This window comes from Antennarius striatus, chromosome 5 (genome assembly GCF_040054535.1).
Source record: "Antennarius striatus isolate MH-2024 chromosome 5, ASM4005453v1, whole genome shotgun sequence".
In the NCBI taxonomy this organism is placed as follows: Eukaryota; Metazoa; Chordata; class Actinopteri; order Lophiiformes; family Antennariidae; genus Antennarius; species Antennarius striatus.
Window position 1 is genome coordinate 17,554,940 of NC_090780.1, and position 24,267 is coordinate 17,579,206.

The following is a 24,267-nucleotide window of genomic DNA, read 5'->3' on the forward strand; positions in this document are numbered from 1 at the left end:
TACTTAGGGTCAACAGTCCAGAGCAATGGAGAGTGTGGAAAAGAGGTGAAGAAGCGTGTACAGGCAGGATGGAACGGGTGGAGGAGAGTGTCAGGTGTGATGTGTGATAGAAGAGTTTTAGCTAAAATGAAAGGAAAGGTGTACAAAACTGTGGTGAGACCAGCGATTTTGTTTGGTCTAGAGACAGTGTCACTGAGGAAACAACAGGAGACAGAGCTGGAGGTAGCAGAGATGAAGATGCTGAGGTTCTCTCTGGGAGTGACCAGGAAGGATAGGATCAGGAATGAGTACATCAGAGGGACAGCACATGTTAGAGGTTTTGGAGATAAAGTCAGAGAGGCCAGACTGAGATGGTTTGGACATGTCCAGAGGAGAGATAGTGAATATTTTGGTAGAAGGATGCTGAGTTTTGAACTGCCAGGCAGGAGGCCTAGAGGAAGACCAAAGAGGTTTATGGATGTAGTGAAAGAGGACATGAAGGTAGTTGGTGTGAGAGAAGAGGATGCAGAAGACAGGATTAGATGGAGGCAATTGATTCAATGTGGCGACACCTGAAGGGAAAAGCCGAAAAGAAAAGAAGAAGAATGATAGAATATCTTAAAATTTAATCTCTTTCAAGCTCAAAGACAAGTTTATTAGTCATTTGTAGCTTTGAATCAAAAGAATCGTGTCGTTCTTTTTTTTTATTTCTGCCTTGACTCAGTGTGTTGTTGTCTTTTTCTCTGGGTGAACAGAGGCGGCCCTCTGCACGTCCCTCCCCCCCATCAATCTCTGTCATAAACCTGTCAAGCAGAGAGAAAGGGAACTGCTGAATACAGATTTGTCAGCAATTAATCTAACCTCTATTACTAGACGTGGATGTTGTGTTCTCTACAAGGGAACAATAAGCCACTCTAACATGGAGCACTGTGCTGCGTGTGTGTGTGTGTGTGCGTGCGTGTGTGCGTGCGTGTGTGTGTGTGTGTGTGTGTGTGTTTATGTGTTACAGGAATGTACCCATAGTTATTTGCATGTGACAAGTAACAACATAATCTAGAGTAGAAATATAATTTCCCCAATGAGGGATAAATAAAGTTCAATCCTTCTTCTTCTAACATTTTTTTCGTTTTTGTAGATTCTGACAATGTTTGCCCCCTGTGGACAAATATGGTATGAGCACCAGTGCTTCCTGACATAATGATAAGGATCAGATTATCATTTCAAAGGATGCAAAATATTTCTGATGCTGAAAGGTAGGATTTATTTATTGTATGTTCTCTTGTATATTGAGTAAAAAAGAAAATTGTGACTGAAGGTATCTCCAAAATAAGCACAAAATGTTTGCATCTCACTTTATTCCGTTATTTACAGTTGCAAGCAAGGTCTATCAACATCCATTGTATATTATATTTACTGACAATTTATACTTCTTTTCAGCTGGTTACAAGAACCAAATCTCTCGCTTTCAAAAAAAGAAAAAAAGTTTTCACATTCCAATAGATTTAAAGGTTTGAATTTTCATGAGGGTTCCAGGCCCTCCAAGGATTGTAGCGGTATTGACTCAAAGAAATCAAAAAAGTCATCACCAAAAGTGGTGTCTGCTCCTGCATGACATTAGCAGCAGCTCATGGAACCTGAATGGTCTCTACAACTGCTAAAAATACTTTTTATTTAGAGGTTTAATGTTTTGAGATTGTTGTAGTCATGAATAGGCAATATATTGTACTCCTTGAAGTTTGGGGAAAGGAAAATCTGTTGTATTCGTTAAAATTATTCTCATTTGACCTGGTTAGAGCAAATAGTTAATTTATAATGTATTTTACCAAAAAAAAGCTAATAAATGACACTTGAATAATCTACAAGTGGTAAGGTTTGTCTCTGGTGGTGGATAGATTACCGTAGAGATGTGATCTCATATGTGGACAGTATTTAGTTGTCCTATGTTGTGAGGGATCAATGAAAAAGACAACATTGCATAGGTGAAGCTGAGCTCTAGCTTTACCAATGAGCTATAGGGTTACATACTTTAGTAACAGAGTTAAGACTGTGTATCTTACAGTTTGACCAACAAGGCTTTCAATACAGTATTTTAACATTTTCCAAGAAGCTCTGTAACTTGACAGTAGAAAGAAATAATTTAAAAATTAATTTAAGTTGTTCCCATACAGCTGGGTTCTATGTTCAATCTCTACAGCAGATTCAGATACCAGTGACAGCATCAAAAGGGATACCATTCCCTGTGTCATCAAGTTACTTTATGGTGAAGATGATTATCAGACAATGATGCATTTGCAAATAAATCCAACTGTCAGATCACACAGCACAATTATCTGCTGGAAATTGGCTTAATTATCCGTTTTGATGTCATTTCATACCAGTGACTCTTCTTTTAATGGGTTGCAAAAGACAGACTTGAATTTGGTGAATTATTGGCTGGTACGAAGAGCAACTGCATAGAAAGAGGTGGTTTTCGGTCTTGTGATTGCATAGGTCATGTAGAGATGCAGCATCATGATTAAAATATGAGTGAAGAAAAAGCATCTGGAGCATCTGGTGGACGGTTACTGCCTCTGTTCTGGTGCTCAAATCCGTAATCACTGGAGCAATAACATCCTTTAACTTTGTGGGGGACGTACAGTATTCTGATTGTGAGTGTGACTTTCATCACCAGCAGACAATGAGAATAGAACATTAATTCCTCCATGCATGTAGTATGAATAGCAGGTGGACTTTTCAGCATAGGTTAGTGCATATTTGGTGACTATCCATGGTCACAGATTTGACAATTGAATATGAGGCAGTTCACTACATCAGGCTTTGAATACACAGTTTTTCTAAGTTGTCCCTTTAGGATCCGTTTGATGATGTTTCCTTCTGGGATTTGTCGACAGTGAGAACACCACAACAGTCCATTAAATACATGTCTGGTACTGTGCTGACGCCGACATTACTCATGGAAGACAATACACACATTTCCTGTTTCCAAATATTTCCTGTTCCTGTTTTGCCCTCTGTCTCATAATTCACCCCTCATCTTATTTTCTGTGTGTGTGAACATGTTTGGGAATCTATTTGTGTATGGCATTATTTTAATTTTTGAACCCATTCCCTCTTTCCACCAACCCCCACACGCAAACACACACACACACACACACACACACACACAAACACACACACACACACACACACACACACACACACACACACACACACACACACACACACACACACACACACACACACACACACACACCATTACGATGACAGTTCAGCTGAGTAGCGGACCACTGCTCATTTGTTGAGACAGAATTAGAGCGGCAAACAGCTGAGCTTCTCTGGGGTGTTATCATGTGACCCTACCCACCCAAAGGGCCAAAGGGACCTTCGGTTAGAGTTACCACATCCACTTTCCAGCATAGTAGTTATTTTGTGTGTCAATCAGTCTTCCTGTGTGCATTTGTTGTATTAGTTGAGCTGTAAAAGGAATTTCTCTCCTGTGTCTCTGCCAGTAAAGTCATCCCCAAACTGCTGTCAGCCGCACACGTCTGTGAAATCGCACACGCGTGAGCATTCGTGTGTCTGAAAGTCCCAGTGACCCCGATTTAGGACTGGTCACCTACGTGTGGAGACAGTCCCATCGTTACAAGGGGACATAATCTGGGAGCTTCGATTCCGCTTTGGGATTGTATCAAACACCAAACCTTGTGCATGATGAAAAGAACAGCCCTCGCAGCACACGTGGGATTGTTCAGACGCATTGTTTCCTCACCTACAGAAAACAGCAGGGCTTGTTTTTTGACTGTTTGTCAGCAAAGCAGGTAAGGGAGAAGAGCTGAGCACTGCACAAGTCATTAATCCTGTGAGTCACCTGATCAAAGGTCTTGTAACAAGCCTCAACCCGCACAGATATGATTGGCGACAATTTATCGCACAGTTCTCTGAAGTAATTGCTGGCAAGAGAGCTTCTTCTTCATCGCTCAGAACGACTTCACCCTACCTAGAAGTATAGGCTGGATTTTGAAATGACTGAGGTCTAATTGCATGAAATGATTAAAGGATGTGAACAACAACCTCTTGAAACATGGCTCACACATGTCAAACATGTGTGTGTGTGTGTGTGTGTGTGTGTGTGTGTGTGTGTGTGTGTGTGTGTGTGTGTGTGTGTGCGCGTGTGTGTGCGCGTGTGTGTGTTGGTGTGTGGGACAAAGGCCTGGTGTTGAGGTGTTGAGAGCAGTGAAAGCACATGATGTGTGTCCTGCAGGGTCTTGAGTGTTTACAGCAGGGTAACATGAGGAGTGGACCAGCTCGTCCTTCCTACTCCGTAACGCTAAATGCAGAACCACAGCTGTGATTCTATGTTGGAGAAGTTAAACCAAAATATGGTGAAGAAGAGTTCAATGAATATCTGAAAGGAAAAAAGACACATTTGGTTATGATGCTGTGAGAAAAAATGGGTGATATTCGCACACATTGTAGGACAAATGTTTGGGGACCAATGTGGAGGTCATTTGCTGCTGCACATGCATATATGCAGGCTACTGTGTGTGTGTGTGTGTGTGTGTGTGTGTGTGTGTGTGTGTATGTGTGTGTGTCGGGGGAGGTGGGGCACCTAAGGAATTAGGTAATATTGACATGGCTGGTTCAACTCCACCCCCTCAACAAAACTGGGATCAATGTACCAGATCGATAGAAGTCATTGACAATAACTGAACTTCTCATGTGATCAGCGAAGGAGAAAATTCACTATTTTTCAGCAGCGTGTGTCCCACAATCTCATCCATCACACAGACGGTCTCCAATAAGTAAACCAACTAAGATATATCAGCTCATACACAAAATTACATGCACGGAAATTCACACACACACACACACACACACACACACACACACACACACACACACACACACACACACACACACACACACACACACACACACACACACACACACACACACACACACACACACACAGACACACACACACACACACACACACACATTCCCTCAACGGGAAAGCAGGCTTTCCTCTGACACTGCATGATTGGCCACTTTTTTTCCTCTCTCTCCCTTCCTGCTGAAATAGTTTTAACAAAAGAGAGGGAGAATGAGGGGGAAGGGTGGCGTGGTTGGGGGAAGGGATGTATGTGCTGCTCTGTCACTAGGCGAGGGAGAGAGAAAGGGGGGAGGGAGAAGGGAGCTGGAGGGCGAGTGAGGGAGGTAGGACAGGGGGATAGGGTCCTAGAGGAGCGTATGAGCCTCACACATGCTCACACACACAGTTGCACACATACGTCGGCTCCCTTGGCGTGTTTTTTTTTTTTTTTGTTGGAATAGTGGATTACTCTGTGAGTTTGAGTCTTCTGTGAGTGAGTACCAGGCATGATCAGGTCAGTAAACCATTTTACTTGCTTGTTAAAAAATTCCCTTTCAACTGTAATGACAATGTTTCTGCTGCTTCTTGCACATTCCTGTCATTTACAAAGCTCCCAGCCTTCTCTTTTTGGGTGATATGTCTTCTTTTAAAGTGTCATCTATTCTCCTACTCAGACGTGCCCCTTAGTTAGTTTATTTTTATATATATATATATATATATATATATATATATATATATATATATATATATATATATATATACACACACATACGCACACACACACACACACCACACACATATATATATGTGTGTGTTTGTGTGTGTATATATATACACACATATATACAGTAAATACACACATATATATGTGTGTGTGTTTATTGATATATATATACATATACATTTAAAACATTTACACACACATATGTGTGTTAGTATATATATATATACACATATATATACATACACACACAGACACACACATACACACACACACACACACACATATATATATATATATATATATATATATACATATATATATATATATATATATATACACATACAATGACTTCATGAACCAGACTAGTTGCTGAATGTCCAATGCTCAACTCATTTTGTCCTCATGTTCTTCACGTAACACACGATTGCCTCCTTGCTCTGCACAGAGTGCAAAGTTCCCTTCACTGTTATGGCCACTGCTGTTTGTGTTGAAACATGGCTGGCTTCAAAATACGTATAGGAAACTTGCCCTCACTGGACGTGCAGCTTCGTGGTTAAACTTTAAGGGGGCACTCAATTAGATTAGATTAGATAGATTAGATAGACCTTTATTAGTCCCACAGTTGGGAAATTGGCGATGCCAAGAAACTTGTCGTTTGAACTGTTTCTTGATCATCTTGATCAGTCTTTTGCACACGTGCATGTGTTTGAATGCACATGAAAACACAGAAGAGAGCAAATGAAAGACCATGAGAAACAGGATATCTCCCAATGCTGCTTTCTTCCTGCAACTGCCTCTCAATCCTCTTTGCACAAGTGTTTTTGTAGTGTGGATATTGAATTTAATATGCAATAACTGCAAACAAAGGAGGGCATTTTAGATCATTTGTGCATCATCTGTCAATAAAGTCCACTTTTTTCAAATCATAACTGAAAATTTAGCTGTGCTCACAGGATCTTTTGGCTCTTCAGGTGGCGGTTTGTTGAAACGGTGCTGGACTCTGAAATGAACCATGGAGGGGCACGAGGAGCCAGCCACTAGCCGAGCCAGCAGCCACACAGCCAACAGCAGAAGGACAAGCAGCAGTCTAGGGAGGCCCCACAGCATGCAGCTGGGCCCACACTAGCAACGAGTGGACCTGGTCCTCTTCTGTTCATCTGGGGCCAGGGCTGCAGAATGCTCAGTCCTGTCACCCCATACAGTAAGTTTTTATATTTAACATACGTGTACACTGCACGTGTTTTAAATTATTATGGTATACACTCAGGCGCAAGGATGCACCTGTTTGGCATGTTACATTGGAACAATGTGACCTAGATTGGTTTCTGCCTGTTTTTCTGTACAGCCTCCTTAGTTTTGCTCCTCTTTTGTCCAGAACTCATCTCCTGTGGCTCAGTGGAGGGAAGCGTAGGGCTGGGGGGGTGAAAGGGTGGGGGGGCTGAGAAGTCATTTTGGGAAGGCAGATATCCTAATGGCTTTAACAGCTGAGTCTCCAGGCTTTGGATTGAGGAATTTCACAGAAAGTGTTCAGACAGTGTTTTTTCAGCCCCTCCATGTGAATATAGCATGGTAATAATTTTTTAAAATGCACTGCAGCTTAAAGCTGTCCATATTTTGTAAGGAGCAGCAGGAGCTTGAAGGAGTACAGTGATTGAGCTCATCCAGGCTGAATTCACAGCGTTCCTATAAGAGTCAAAAATAATTCAAATGTTTTGTTTCACTATTTAACAGCAGCAGTAAATTAAACCTTTAATGTCTGACAATCTACCGTTGTGGTGTTTTGCATTGAAATACCACTTCCTTTGTGGGATTCACAAAACAGATATAGTTTATTAATACTAATATGATCAAATGAAAGAAATATCTCAGGCACATCACAGAACAGTCCTCTTTTGTATTTTCTAACCATCAGAGTTTTCTATCCAGGCTGATGAATATTCTTATATTGATTGAGATATTGATTAGGCCTAGCTTTAACAGGATTACAATCCTAACCTGATTGGAGTAATGCAACAGGGGTTTTACTCCCATTGTTTATTGTTATACTCAAGAATCACACAAATTCTCTAACTGTGGACAACATGAAAAAAGAATGTTTTTTGGGCAGACTGAAATTTGGCTGACATGCAACTGTCACATTCCTCCTTCAAAAAGACTCACAGTGTCTCGTTAAATTTCTTCCCACAGAAACTTTTTTTTTTTTGCAATGGAGAGTGTTTTGAATGTCACACACACACGCACACACGCACACACACACACACACACACACACACACACACACACACACACACACACACACACACACACACACACACACACACACACACACACACACACACACACACACACACAGACCCTTTTAACCTGCAAACACACAAGAAGGTAATCATACTATCATAATTGCTGACACGTCATTATGGGCCCTTTCCCTGATGATGATGATGATGATGATGATGGTATGACACATACTAAAAGACTAATGAGCATTAACGCTATTTTAGTTGTCAGTCACCAGGGTGAAGTGGTCATTAGTAGCCTGGTGTCATTAGGTCTCATTAGGTCTCATTAAGCCTGCTCGGTGAGACAAATAAACATCACACACACGTATTAGTTCTCCCTGACAATCGTCAGAGCTTGTGAAACAAACTGAAGCACACCTTAAAGCTGAGACTTGTGCTGGTGGCGGCTTTAAACAACAGACAGAGCAAAGTGAAGGGCAGATGGAGAGGACGCCAGGAGAGACTGGTCAGCTGCAGCCTGATATATGAGTGGACACAATAAGCAAAGGGGGGGCCAGGCCAGCCTCTGCCACATGTGTGCATGAGCAATAGGAGCGGGGGAGGGGAGAACTGACCACACAGGGCTGGACACAAGGTCCCGCTTTTACTATAGCATTGAGGAGAAAGAGGAGGAGAATGAGGGAATAGCCCAAGATCTAAGAGAAAAATTAAGAAGAAATGAAAACTTTAAAAAAAAAAGATGAAGAAGGAACACAATTATTCCTCTGAATTAGCTAAGAAGTGCCTAGAGATGTGATCTAGTAGTGTCTGATGAAGAAAAGTTGTAATTTTCTGATTTAAAACATTATAATCAAAGTAATGACTTGCAGGTTAGAAGTGTGTAAAACTTGATTGAGATATAAAACTGCACCTGATAAGCTGATAGTGGTTTGGCTTGGACTGTGCAGGCCTGGAGAATAAGGGGGAAGGGGAAAGAGGAGGAGGAGGGAGTGTTTTTTTTTTTTTTTGTCGTCCTAGCAGGTCCTCCTTCACATTGGCTTCATGCTCGGGATTCTAGACGATGGTCGCTGCTTACATAACAATCCAACCCTCATTTACTCCCTAAGCAAAAACAAAACAAAACAGAGATGGTGTTTGTTGGTGTGTGTGTGTGTGTGTGTGTGTGTGTGTGTGTGTGTGTGTGTGTGTGTGTGTGTGTGTGCGTGTGTGTGTGCAGTCAAACTCTATAACCATACCACTCTTCTCTCCTCTCATGTGTTCCGTATTGATCTCACACATAGTCGGATGAATTAACTCTTAACTAATACAAATCACCCAGTAATGTGCAAACAGCTGATTGGCTAGTATGTAAGGAAACATGTCTTCTCTTGTGTGCTCGTTTCCTTCAGTTCCTATGGACAGTGTGTGCTGAGTGTACGGAGAGGATATGTGCTTTGTAAATAGATCTCAGGTTAGATTCCTGGCATTCCAGCTGCCTGACTCATCCAATGGATGATAACGATCTCCTCTGCCTGTTGGCCAGCTGAAGCTAAATGCTACACTTAAGCCAAAATGTAGAAGGAATGCCTGAGCCGAGCCTGTGTGTGTGTGTGTGTGTGTGTGTGTGTGTGTGTGTGTGTGTGTGTTTGGTTTGTGCATTTCTGAGTGTCTGTCCATCCTAGGGAAATGTATGTCTTTGTTTATTGTGAGGGGAGTAAAAGCACCAACAGAGGACCTTTCAGCTCCAAAAGGGTAATTTTTGTTTCCACTCCCAATCCAGCTCACCAGTCGCTTCTGATGCTCCACCCCCAAAATCCCATCCCGGACTCTTCCCTTCCCCCAACACACACACACACACACACACACACACTCTTTCATCTAATCAACCCCTAATTACTCACACTGACCATGCAGTGGACCACGAGTCAAGTTATAGCCACCACTGAGCAAACGTTCATGACTTGCATAATTTTCTTTCCCTGACAAAAGAAATCATTTGGGAAATACTGAATTCAAGGAAACCCTCATTAAGAGATGATGGCTACAGGGTAAACACTAGTAATAGTGGAGGAGTCACACACAAACATGTAGATAATGAGAAGAGAATTCAAAAGGGAGAGCAATTTTGCCTCAGTTCCTGTTCAGGGAAAATTGGACTATTTGTCTTTGGTGGGACAGTTAAATATACACACCGATGAAATAGACTAACACATTTCCAATGTGTCTGCAACTCTGGATGGTTTTTCTGAACAGTTTGTTTTAGGAAAAACAATCTGTCCTCAAATTATTTTCAATAAATTGTGAGACAGCTGACAAAAACGACCTCCATTGCTGTATTTTTATGCAACAATGAAATTGTACAGTTGTACAAAATTCTTCTCATTCATGGCCTTTAAAAGATCTGTTTGTGTAAGTAGTTAAAGGTAAAAAATGTCAGCACGACAGCTAGTGGTTGTGTATTCCATGTCAGGCACGTACTCAAGACACACACACACACACACACACACACACACACACACACACACACACACACACACACACACACACACACACACACACACACGCACACACACACACACCTCTCTTACATGTTCATGTGGTGTCTCTTCTTTCCCTCTGTTGAGTTTTATGGCGGTAGGAATCCAGAAGTATTGCATTACTTCCATCTGCTCAAGTGTGCCTTGACTCATATATTCCGGAATTGTTGTGGCACCCGTGAAAGGGTGGAGGACAGAAATGTTCCAGAATGTAGTTGTATGTGTCAACAGTGAGAATCAGTAGCTTGAAAGGTTTCTTAGTAACCTACCAAGAAGTGAAGCCTTCCTCACACAGAGGTCACACAACAGTGCCACAAGGAACACTGAACAAGACAGGAGCAGAACAAGACAGCACCGGTGTGTGATTTTAAATGCTGTATCAGATTTACGAGCAAAGGGACAGTGACATTTAACACGGCAGCACTGAGGTCTGGGATGACCTGAGCTGTGTCCAGCGGAACTATGTGCAAAATGGCCTCAAAACACAACAAAATGATTTGACTTTCTTGTCACATGATGGTTAAGCTTGTCTTGTGTGTTTGGGAATGTATATATGTCCAGTAGCTGATGGTGTAACCTTTCATATAATCAAATAATCAAATAATCACCACAGAGGAGGAGAAATAAACTCCACATAGTTTGCAGCACGAGCAAAACCTAACAGTCTGACAATTGCTTTTTGTTCTGGTCCCAGGAGGCTGTCTGAATAATGGAGTCAGGCCGGAGGCTTAATAGGCGTGCACAAAACAGGGTAATGACATCATCGTTTCAAGAGGAGATGCAGCAATTTTTCTGTTTACATGACGATGGTTGGAAGTGTTTTCAAAAGATTACACTCTGAATGGATGCCCTCGAAATGAACTGACAAAATGCACCAAAAATGAAAGTATGAAAATCTGTGACAAAAACATCACAGATCTGTCCTCCCCTTCCACCTCGTGTTCACACAAGTGTGTGATTCTGTGTGAATAAGGCATTTGTGTAGAAGAGACTTAACGGCAATGATGGCTACATGGTAGGGGGTCCTGTTGTTTCTTCCAGACTACACGAGTTGAATTTCCTTCCACGTCTTGTTTCCGGTCTCTTATTAGCTCTTGTCACCCCCTCTCCTGACATATTGTTTATTTACACTAGTTTAGTAAAACTACTTAATGTAATGCCTGAGCAGTGGATATATACAATTTCCTCCGGGATTAATAAAGTATCTATCTATCTATAGATATTCACTACTCACAAAAATCACCAAGATTAAAAACTGTAGATCTATAACAATGAGACTTAATGAGCAAATGCGGTAATCCTACATTGTGTGTTGTTGTGTCGGCTGGATGGTGTGAGGAATATGATTGCAAATTTCTCTCTTGTTTTATGGTCTCATAGGAAGCAGCTTTTAGTGTATATTACATTGTCTTAGAGTAGTATTAGAATGAAGTGCTTCATTAAAGTTATAGCACAAGATCAATAAAAGTAGAAATTATGCTTAGCACAGTTTTTGTGCTCAACTAATGACATAAACTGAAGGATTTCACCTCGATGTATTTCCTTGGTTTTTTCATCCCTGTGGTCTTTACATTAATATGATGTCCAGTCGCTGCAGGACAAAGAGGAAACACTAGTGCCGGTCAACAGCATGATAATCACAATGATTAGGGAAAGCTGTCATAGCATCAAGCTGGCTTAGTGCTCATCTTTGTCTAATGGTAAACCAAGCATGGCCACGATTAGTAGGGTGTTTCTGAGCCCCACGCCAACATGAGGTGCTAAATGAGGGTTCACTCATCCATTCACTCTAATGCCACAAAACTCCCTAAAGTCCTAAAGTCCTTGCTTTGACACAGATGTTTGATGCGATTCCTCTGAACATTACGAATTTTAAATCTTTTGTAGGAAGGCACATTTTGTGAGAATGTTAAATTCAATGTAATTAAAGTATGTCAAAGTAAACAGTCTTCGTAAAATATGAGCTAGGGAAGTCTAACTGTTTACAGATTGAAAATTTGAGGGAACTTCTGAAACAGAAAATGTGGTCCTCTCAGGAAAAGAGCAAAGTTGTCCTGGGGGTTAGCTGAACAATGCATGGGGACAATTTAGACATTTTCCTCCTTACTCTATTCAACAGAAGAAACGATTGCATTTTCACCTGAAAATAAAAATCTTTGTATTTTGACATCAGGTTGCGTTAAGGACTTCATCAAATGTTCAAGCTTACGATTGGATGTAGGGATGAGGAGTAAGCTCACCAACGGAGAAGTTCCTCCGCGACTGTCAGGCCGTAACCAAGCACCGACACTCACATAAGCCTGTCGTGCTCTAATCCATCATTAGTCTGGTTTCCTCAATCTGGTCTTTAACCTATGTAGACACTGGTTCACTCATCAGTCATCCAGTCTCAGAGTCAACCTGCCTTCTGTTTGCTTAGTCGGTCATGTTCATTCTGAGTCCTGTGGAGGACTCCAGAAGCAGGAACTTATAGCAGTTGAATGCGTTATGAATGGATTATCTAGGCGTTCAGGTGAGGGAGGGTCAGGTGGACTAGTATGAAGGCCAAGCGACAAATCAGCATGACCAGTGAGTATCATAATAACGTGTACGTGCCGACTTCTGCACTGGTTAAACTAAGATTATGGTTCTTGATGTATGAATGACTTTAAGGCAGCACAGTGGGTAATATTTTTGCCTCACAGCAGGATGGTCCTTGGTTAAATTCCACTTGGGGTTTTATGTGTGGAGTTTGCATGTTCTCCACGTGTCTGCATAGGCTCTCTCCAGGTGCTCTGGCTTCCTCTGACCACCAACCACACTATCTAGGTAAACTGGTCACCCTAAATTGACTTTAGGGGTTAACGTGAATGTGGATAGATGTTGGTCTTTCTGTGTGGCCTTGTGATTGACTGACTCTTCCTGATGTTAGCTTGGAGCGACCCCAGCACGTTAAGTGATTGTCTCATCTTCAAAAAAATGAATGCATGCATGAATGAATGAATAACATTCTTCACATTCTGACTACAAATTACATTTTGGGGAAAACAGCAATAGAAAAAAACCTGTTTCACTCAACAGAATATTTCAACCAAAAATGACCGTAAAACACAAAGGATGCTGAATGATTTGTAGTTTGTACGAAGCTAAAGCTACATGTTTCTGCAAAACTTAATTTTCTGTCTAACAACATACGCATCCTGACTTCACACATACGTTATCCCTGACAATTAGGTGTGTATTTTAAATGGAGTTGTCCCTGCAAGGATCATTTTAAGGTGGCGCTGAAGGATGGGCTTCTTCTCCATGACATAGAGCTAAATCATGAAGCAGTACGCTCCTCGGCTCAGTAAGGGATTGAAGGATGTGACATATGGATTTGTTTGTTGTTTTGTGGGGGGATGCTCAGAGGGATTTGTCATCCCCAGAAGATTCCTGTTTCATTTAAGGACTTTAGCTGTTGTAGAACAAAATTACTTTTCAAAAATACCTAAGCCTTGAATCATACAGCATTATCCTTTCCCTCTGAGGATCTCTATAGTCTACATAAAATATTCCTGCTGCCTGAATATAAGTAACTTTAAAACATTTAATGAATTCATTCCGGTTTTTTTTCTGATATTGACATGAAGGAAGGAAAACATTTTATTCAGTGCTGTGAGCAACAATGTGGCTACCCCAAACCATAAAGCTCCAAGTGTGATTGACTCAACACACAGGGATCAATCACATTTAAGTATTGTTTTAAATTAACTGTCATTTTTTTCTGTTGAACATTTGCAGTTTGTGAAGGTGTGAATGTTTCTTGCAAGGAATATCACTCTACTTCTCATCATGTGTCAATGACTTTGTGTCTAAGCAGAATCTGTACTATAACTGGTCCAAATTCCCATGAGCATATGGATTTCTCTTGAGCTTGTGCTGGTTCAGAGCGTGGGATCCTTGGATTGGATGAGGAGGATTACTTGGTTGGAGGATCATTTAATTTGGGGATCAACATGTGGACCATTTCAGGCCCATCTGGTGAGCTTAGTGGACATGTGACGCAATTTGGTATAATCACCTTGTAAATATATGTGTGAGTGTGTGTGATAATGAATAACAAGCAACATCTGCCATAGTTGCTATTATTTCCTGCTAGTGTTACAATTTTACTGACAAGATTATTTTCATTCAGATCAATATCTAATCTCTAATTTATTGCAAATATATAAAAGCATTGCTTTGCTGCTTTGCTTTTTTTAGACATTATAGTTCAGGAATAATTGCCAGATGACCCAATGATCAATATACGTGGTTATTGATCTTATCCAAAAGTAAAGGTTCAGTACATACATGAAGTAAAAAAAGCAGTATGTGACCTTCAAGAGGACATATCTCAATACTGAGAATTTATCACAAATATTTCAAAATGACAGATCCTCAATACACTTACACACTTCATCTGCTGTCTAGTGCTGTTCGAGAGAAGCCCCTTTGGCCCAAGCCTGGGGTCAGGACAGTTTAATAATACTCTGCAATGCCTGGAATGTCAGCCTAATGCCTGTTCAAAAAGACAAGGCCTGTAGAGCCAGGCAAAAACCCACAACCACTAAACCAACAGATTACTCTGTTTGTGTAAATGTACATAAATAATCACACGTGTCAGGTGAAACTCTGACTTCTTTCACTGCTCAGTCATTTGGTACATTTGCAATAGTGTTGATAGATGTACCAGTTCAGTCTCTGTGTAGTATGCTGAAAAAAAACCAACCCCTTCCTGAGTTTGGGTCAAATTAGATCATACGCTCAGTGGGGGTGGCTTTGCAGACTAAGAGAGTCACAGAGAGACAACAATGGCCCCAATGTGAGAGAGGCAAAGGCATAGGGCAGTGCACAAGCTGATAGAAGCTTATCGCCGTGGAGACCAGGCTGGGGGCTATGTTACCATCTTCACAGAAAGGCTAGAACAGGGTAGAAGAGCACAGGTTAAGCATCGACATGATTGTTGAAAAGAGCCAGCTAGATAAGGCGCTTATGAGGGCAGATATAGTATTAATGAGGCAGAACTCTTACCTTGCTGGTCACTTCTCAGAGGTAAAAACCCCTCAAATGTGGTGTGCATGTGGACTGAATTCTAATTTATGAATGTGGACTGATTCTGTTCTGGTGTGTCTCTGTCTCAGGTTTATTGAAGATGCACTGGTCTCCGGAGCACGCCGCCCCCTTATCTCAGTGGCCTGAGCAGCACCTAGATGTCACCTCTACAACCTCACCATCGTCTGCCCACAAACATGACCCCTACTCTGCATCTGCCCGCCGTGGCTTTGCTCCAGCGGGTTACCCGTGGGCCAGTGATGACATATCAGCTCTTACTGCTTCTTCTCTGCTCAAACGCTATGCTGAGAAGTACTCAGGTTTGGAGCTTCCTTATGAACGTCCTACTGCAGGGTCTTACTCGGAGCCTGGATCTTTCCTGAAATCTGAATCAGACCCATGGGCGCTGGGTCAAGGTATGGAGTGTTACCCCGGACTAGAGGCATTAGCCAGCACCAAGGTAGGCCCGACATCTGTGGGAATCCCAGCAACAGGAAGTGTTACAGTAGTGAGTAGTAACTTAGCTTCTGAGCCCTGCTACAGTGGCCCTGGCCCCTGCAGTACCCCCTCATCTCAGGAATACCCTCCTGCCTACAACAGCACCTACTTGTCTTCAGGATACTGCCCTCAGCCTAGCGCAGCACTTCCCCCTGCCACGCTGCACTCCTTGCAGGCTGCACCCACTCTAGTGCCCAGCTACAGCGCCAGCACTCCTGTCTATAATTACCCTCCAGGGTGCTACCCGCAAACTAGCCTGTCCTCTGCATACAACCATCCCAGTGCCTCCTACCTTCCCTCTGGAATAAGTGCCCCAACTCCTCTGGCTCCCAGGCCCACCATGGTTGGGGCCAGTTACAGCTACCCATCTCACAGCCTGGGAGGGGGCTCTGAAGCTGGGGTGCCACTAAAACGCAAGGCCTTTGAGATGGTAGAGGATGGACAGGACGGGCCTGAAGTGGAAGGGTCTCGTTACAGAAAATTTGGAAACAGCAATGGAAACAGCCATGGCAAAGGTCATGGCAACGGGCATGGCAATGGCTATAATATGAGCGCCTCAACTACAGAAGAACAAGCCTTCAAACCTTTAAAACCCCTGATGTCACCCCCTTATGGTGGAAGGGACTATAGCCCACCATCAGGCCTAGCAGGGGAGAGTGTGTCAGGAGAACACAACTTTCCACAGCAGCAAAGAATGTCTATGAAGATACCAACGTCACACACACGATCTGAGGACCCTACTGGGGGGCGCTGACAGCCCTGATCAGCATTTGAGAGGATTCTCTCACTCTTTGAAATCCAGGAAGACTTGGTTGATTACACTTGGATATGTCAGTCTAATGTTTATTTCATGGGAGAAGACAAACGGGCACAGAACTGAGATTTCCTGTGCACCTTTAACAGTTTCATTATTCAGATTCACAGGTGCTTTCTGCCCTGTAAGGATAAGGCAAGTCAAAGGGCTGAGGTTAAGGCATTCTCTACATAGATAGCTTTAAGACATTCTAAATGTATGGGTGTCTGTTTCTCTCAGGATCCTATTTATTTCCTTTCTGCTGCTGTAGCAGCAGTACTGCAACATTGCTGTTTTAGAGGTTGGTGTAATTTGTTGCGGCCACTATGTATGTAAAAGGCCTTAGACTGCAATACATTCTATCAAACCCTGAAAATCATTACTGACCAAAAAGTAAGGAGAGCAATAACTGAAATGTTGAGATTGCCACACTACTCCAGCACAATCACTGCTTTACACAGCCGACTCCAAGGTGTGGTGTGTGACTTGCCTTGAGAAATGAATGTTTCCCTGCTCATCCCAAACTTTACAGAACTTTTTACTCATTCTCACTTTCTTGTTTTCTATTTCCTCAACTCTGTCGCCATGTTCTTTATCTCCTCTTCTTCCGGTGTCCAGCATCTCGTTCTTAACTTCTTCTCATAGAGAGATGAAGAACTTCAATCTGCTTATCAGTCAGTTTAATTGTAAACATAAATTCAACCCATAAATTGCTTTGGTTAAACGAAAGGGATGGGAAATATCAAAATCTTTATAGAAATGTATGCAGTGCACATCATATATGCAAAACATCCTCAAAGTGTATTTGCTCACAGATATCATCTGATCTGGAAACCAATAGGTGCAGTTTGGAAGCAATCTGCAAAGAATATAATCCAGTTTATAATCCTTGTTGTTCATATTCAAAACATTTTAAAAAGTACTGACAATACAAAACCAGGAAACAACCAACCCCCCCCCCCCAAACAGATATGTTTAGGCCTGCCTACAGCCAAGTTTCACTCTTAACAAGAGTTGTGTTTGCCAGTTTGCTGTTTCTGCATAGATACACAGCCCAGAACCAGGCACACAGGTCACTGCGGACAGCATTTGCTTTTGAGAGAGTGCATCAACATCCTTGATCAAGATCACCTGTTTGTCTGCTCGGATTTACTTTGTGAGAAATATGCATCGTCTTTACTTTTGCGTCTCAAATGGATGATTTGTAGTTGTGTTGTTGAATACTCAGGAAGAATATTGTTACCTCAGATTGATAAAACACGAATGTATGTTGTGACCTTCGGGTGTTTGTTGGGAGCTTTATGGAGCGAGATGAAAACGGAACCATGGCTTTTATTAAGAGCAACACACACTCTGAACACTTCAGGGATGAGAAATTACAAGGCCTTTGATAGTAACACACACACACACACACACACACACACACACACACACACACACACACACACACACACACGCATTCTTATTTGTGGGGAAATTAAACTTGAGGTTCTTATACTGAGGCCTGAAATGTTGAATGTAATTCAGATATTTTTTTTAAAGGACACTACATGCCATATGTACATCTCTGATGTTTTAGATATATGAAACATATTTTCTTCATGTATAGTTGTATTTCATTTATAGGTTTTTGTGGAGAAATGAATGAATAAGTGTTAGTGTAGTTAGTGGGGAAACGGTTTTGTCAAAACAAAGCACTCTGATAAACTTTTTTGACCTGACAAAGGAACACTTTCTACAGCTTTATATGTTTATTAAATGTCTTAATTTGTCTAATTTCCATTTTTCATATCAGTATTAATATCACTGGACTCTGTCACTTGTCAGTCGGCTTGATTTGAGCTCTAAGATGACATCACAAAGAAGGAAGGAGTTAAATATGTTTGCTGTTGTTTTATGCTCCTCTATGCCATCCCTTCATCTGTTGTGCCATACCTTTCAAATGAAGGCTTTCTGGTGGCTTTGACTAACTCGACCTCTAGTCTGAAAGCATGTGGATTTCCTTTGATGGTAAAACTCAAGGTGAAATGCAGCTTCAGATTCAATCTGAAATTTAACATGATGAAAAATATTTTTATGCCTCTTTTGGAAATATAAGCACATTGACAAAACAAAACATAATTGGATTGTGTGGAAAAGTATCTCCATCCATTTTTTTTTTCATAATAAACAAAAAAGTGCTGATTAATAATGTACTCTTCCCAGATTTTGAAAAAAAAAAAGATTTAAGCGCTTAGCTGTAACAAGAATGCTCTCCAGTACACAGTAATGTGATTTACCTTTAACATAAATATTGCAGCAGACAAGAGGAAGAGCTGTTGGTGTTACACTGATTCATGAAAGTGGATCTGAGTGTCCCACTGATGCAAAGCGATATCTCAGTTTTATCTCTGTAATGAAGCTGGATTTTTGTTGTACCTTGTACATTCTATGTAACCATTTCTACCTCATTTTCAAGACACTGTACATGGAAATATTTATTTCATGTCGTTCACTAGCCAGTTTTAAGGAGCAATATTTCTAATTCTTGACCTGTTATAGTCTACCTCACTATGCTGTTGTGTCATTGAAATGAAGACATCATACCAAACTTCCTTTTTGTCTTTTTTTGTGTGTGAAATTCATAAACTCCAGTAAAATCAATTGACTTTCCTGTCAGGAGAGTTGTTATGTTTAACACGATTCTACAACATTTCCTTATTGTATATATACATTTTTTGACATTTACCCAAGGGAATCATGTAGTTATATTCAGATGGTTGGCTTTTCCAACTAACTAGCCTAATTAACTAGACAAATTTAGAGTGAAAATCCACAACTGCTTTTAAAGTCTTTAAAGTTTGAAATTTTTACTAACCTTTTTTCATCAACAATATTAATCATATCAAGTATTTTTTCCCCACATATAGTTCTAGAAAATGTAAAGAGTATATTCATAGATTCCTCATTGAGTTACTTTTTTTTTTAGCCTATTGGTCTTTTGTTAAATTAATCATTTTATTTCTAATTTTCAAATCAGGTTAACATCTGAGTTGATATATCAGTAAATTTAATTAAATCTTTTCAGACAGGCTTGGGTCAAAACAAAAATGACATTATATCTATTAAAGAAATGACAACAGTGCTTCTGAACTGTTGTCATAATAACCATCACAACCAAAGTAACACAAACAACGGTTGCTGCAATTGAGTAGGTTAACAAATATAACAGCGACACCTACAGGTAAGGATTGAGAATCACCCCTTTGGATAAAAAGTGACTTCAATATACAGTACACAGACAACTGAAAACATCCACAAACAGATTTATTTTTAGACTCAACAGTCATTTGGTTATGATTTGTCAGCTGTTTAGGAACATTTTCCCATTTATTTATTCAATTGACCACCTCATGTCTCCTTCCAACAGCAACTATTGTTGCCATCCACCACTGAAATCGGATCCCACCAGCAGCATTGCAGTAACACAGTCCGATGGTGTGTCAGAGTCACAAAGGTGTGTCAGAGTCCGGATTCAGTCAATGAAGGCATCACAGCCATTTCTCTAAAAATGTGTTTCAGACTGCTACTTCTAAACATTCAAGAGAAGAGAGCAAAAGATTGTGTGCGAATGAGGGGTGTGTTTCTTATATACCTTGAATTATATTAAAAGCATCCATACATATATAAACATGTGAATATAAAGAAATAAAAAGTCTTTGAGAATAGTCTGACTTAAGTTCCATCTCTGGAACAATGGTAAATCTAGGACTCATTGACCAATGTAGCCATTCATCCTGAAAAAAAAAAAAAAAGCCTTATTAATAACAAGCTGAACTTCTAGCTTAAACTGGGATACAGTTAAGCAAAGTCTTCTTGTATCTGAACAGCATTTTCCTTCATTTCCCCCAGGATATAATTATTTACTAGGAAGTCAGGGCCATGAACCACCCTTACTCACTGCTGTCTGAAGCTAACATCAATGGCAAACTGGAGTCTTCCTCATCTGAGCAGGAAAGACATTCAGCTACCGCCAGTTTTTTGTCAAGTAGTTGTGTTACCTTGACGACGGGAGACAGTGTTGGCTTCAAAAACAGGTAGAAAAAACACTAAACACCTGCAGGTGGGCTGTGCGTTAATGAAAATTGAGTAGAGTTGATGATCCACAAAAAAGAAAAAGAAAAAGAAAAACTTTGTTTAACAAATAACTGAAATATACACACACACACACACACACACACACACACACACACACACACACACACACACACACACACACACACACACACACACACACACACACACACACAAACACACACACACACACACACACACACACACAGTATATATACTGTATAATGGATTGTGGAATGGAAAACATAAAATCTAAATCCTTGTGTAATTCTGTAAACAATCAAACACCATACTCCTCCTCATCTCCAAGTATCTGTGGTAACTAACTAAAACATCACTCGGAGTGGTGGAGGTACAGTTAGCTTCACTCCTCTGTAGTCTCCTTGGAGGGTGATAGCCATGTGATGGAAAAGGAGACTTTCCATTTCTGTCTGTTGGAGGAGTGTGTTGAAGCACCTCCTTCTAGTAGGTAATACTTTTAGTTTGTTAGTAAGAGTACATAAAACTGCTGAATGGATTTTCATGAAACTTGGTGACTGTGCATGTGAGGGCAGAACACCCATTAAATTTTGTGTGTCGATCCAGGAATTCTTTCTCTTCTTTTAAATTGCAAGATGGGGCTTTATCTAAGCTCCCATCTATTATGCATAAACTACCAAACAGATATTGATGAGACACGACAGAAGGGCTGGCCCTAAGAGAGAACCCACAACATGCTGGCGTGGATGCAGATGAAGTGGCAGAGGTCAAGATGTTTCAACATGGGCGGCTGTGGATCAGAGGTTGATCTCGTCCATCCGCCATCCCATCATCAGCTTCTGCAATCATAGTGCCAGTTTGTAATGAGAAAAGACACAGAACTGCTGGTGTTATATTAGTGTGTGACTAACAGATGCAGCTGATGAGTAGGGGGTACCTTGCATGTCAGCACCGTGTTGTTATAAAGACCTTTAATTGGTCCCCATTTAACACTTATATATTACATTTAATCTATTAAAATAAAATATCAGGCAGATTACCTAAAGACAGGATTGAAATGCATGCCATTGGTAGAAATACTAAAATGTGGGAGTGGATGTCTTTGATTCATTTATCCTTGGAGGACTGGATTACACTTAAATGACTCCACAGATTTTCATGAACAAAGAGGTGGATCCACTATTTTTGTAGCCACTTTCATGGTGCACATCTCTTTTTGAAATTTGGATAAGGATTTAATTTAATTGAGAGGGACTGATGGGTCTTGGTAGAGGTATGCACTCTACTGCGTCTCCTTTTTAGAGAAGTCTGGCATCTCTGCATCACTTACATTGATGAAAAACAAACTCCAAACCAAAGGAGAGAGGGATATGCATCATTATATGTGGGTCAGTTTGCTGCATAGAGGCCCAAACAAGCATATAAGAAACATCACAGTCACATCTTCTATTCCACTTAAAATGAATTTAACTCAATCATTTTAATAAGGTACTGGAGAATACACAAAAATAAGACACATAAACTCACCCACAACCACAGCAATAATGCAGATAATATTATGTTGATTCTTAAAAGACATGCAAACCTCTTCCTTTTTGTCTCCTACACTGAGATATCCTAGTTATCCCCCCTTCTCCCAACTGCGGCCAAGTCCTGCCATTCAGGTAGGTGTAAGGAAGGCAGGCACCCTGAGGGAGAAACATATCAACGTATGCATGTACAGTAGCACATCATATATATGTGTGTGTGTGTGTGTGTGTGTGTGTGTGTGTGTGTGTGTGTGTGTGTGTGTGTGTGTTACGATTGTGTCTCCTCAGAAATATCACATTCAGAAACAGCAAAAAAAAAATGGAAATTGAAAATTCATCCTCCTTGAACAACATAAAATAAACAGTTCAACTATTTCACGACTGTATAAATTAGAGCACTAGTGAAGAATAACTACATACATGAGTATGGAAGAAGTGTGTTACTGTCATGCACTACTACAGGTATATGTGGTATATACATTTACTCTGTGTGCCTCCAGTCTTTGTTCTTGTTTAGTTTTCATCCTGATGTAGCTCACTCTCCCTCTGCTCTGTGGATAAGGAGGTGCTGTACAGTGAACTGTACAGTCTGAGCCTGTTGGGAACATGCTGCTGACTCAGCCCAGGCCACTGCATTCATCTATCTGCACTGCAGTGCTGTCTCCGCTTGCTCCCTCCCTCAACGCTCCGTCTGCTATTCAGTGTGCCACCTTACGCAAACACCCCCACGCACAAGGAGAGACGGAGAGACAGAGAAAGAGGAGGAGAAGGAAGGAAGTGCTTATGCAAACATACATCTGGTCATTTCAGTGCTACTGCAGATTCAAAAAGCATCGGCTCAAATAACATCACTCAACCTGAAACATCCAAACTCTTTTGGTTCCTCTTCCTTGTTTGTAACCTAGATGTCCAATTTTTGTAATTATTTCAAAATCAACTTCATTCTGATTCAAAGTGCTAAATCTCACTAGAAAATCAAACAGTAATTGTATCGCCCAGTTAACAACTACAACATCCACTGCTCGGTGATGGTTGAACATATTCTGGATGACAATGTGACAGTCATACTGTATTCAAAAATGACATCAGCCAGAGGTGTAACTGGAAGGCTGCTTTATTGTTTGGAAATAAGTAATTCTTTCACCGGATCTCATTGATTAGCCTCTTGTGTTTGTGCAACACAACATCGTCTCTCTGACTGTATTAGTGGAAAGAGATAAATGACAGTCAAAGGTTGTATTTTCCAGTTAGCCTATTTTCAGGAAAGACAAAAAAAATCTCAGTCATGCTTAAAAAAAAAGAATGGCCTCATATACTTTTCTGTAAACCAACATTTGGAAATAAACAGAAGTGTAAAATAGAAGGCAAGCAGTTGTCTGACCAACCCAAGAGCCAGAAAGCAGAACACAGAGAGCACTTTTACTACATGAGTCTACATGATGTTAGTCCAGTCTATTCTATGTGTTGAGTTTTCAGTTCACAAGTTAATTTTTGAACTCGATACATTGTTTTCATCGTGCTCTGTTTTGATTCACTCCCATGGATTCACTGCTGATTTTATTCACAGACTAAATACGAAGCAAGAAAGGCACGTGCCGTTAAGAGATATTGCACCATAAACAAACATACAAGGTTAAGACAACTTATCCTTAAATCATTAGAGTATATAGGAGGTGACAGAAAAATTAAAAATCAACTCCAAACTGCAGAACTGTGTTAAGGGGGAAATGGAGTGGAGTTAGACTTGAAACGGGCAAAAATGTGTCACACATAGACAGCTTGTGTGTAATTGCATCTCCTTGTTTATGTTTATTTTTTGTGTGCATAATATACTAAACTAGGGGCAATACATCTCGATGTGTGTACAAAGGGTATGCTGGTAGTGCAATCCTCTCACCATTACAGGCTCCACAAATCTCAGCAAGCAGTCAGTACAACACCATGCATTGTACACCAGGAAGCAGAAGA

At 40.8% G+C, this 24,267-nt stretch overlaps 1 protein-coding gene across 2 annotated transcripts; it reads left to right on the forward strand.

The window, feature by feature from the left end:
* The first annotated feature begins 5,233 nt into the window (after positions 1–5,233).
* On the forward strand, positions 5,234–19,286 carry LOC137595395 (fidgetin-like protein 2). Of its 2 annotated transcripts, XM_068315469.1 has the most exons (4): positions 5,234–5,366; positions 6,548–6,777; positions 14,174–14,334; positions 15,477–19,286. In XM_068315469.1, the coding sequence occupies exons 3-4, from the start codon at positions 14,310–14,312 to the stop codon at positions 16,637–16,639; spliced, it is 1,188 nt and encodes a 395-aa protein (XP_068171570.1). In that variant the 5' UTR covers positions 5,234–5,366; positions 6,548–6,777; positions 14,174–14,309; the 3' UTR covers positions 16,640–19,286. The 2 variants fall into 2 exon arrangements, with proteins under 2 accessions (XP_068171570.1, XP_068171569.1); XM_068315468.1 differs by lacking the exon at positions 14,174–14,334.
* Positions 19,287–24,267: the final 4,981 nt, after the last annotated feature.

Excerpts from the sequence above, each read along its gene's own strand:
- LOC137595395 (XM_068315469.1), top strand. The coding sequence starts at position 14,310 with ATGTGGACCATTTCAGGCCCATCTG. Across the intron at positions 14,335-15,476 it reads GACCATTTCAGGCCCATCTG|GTTTATTGAAGATGCACTGG; the intron begins GTGAGCTTAGTG and ends TCTCTGTCTCAG.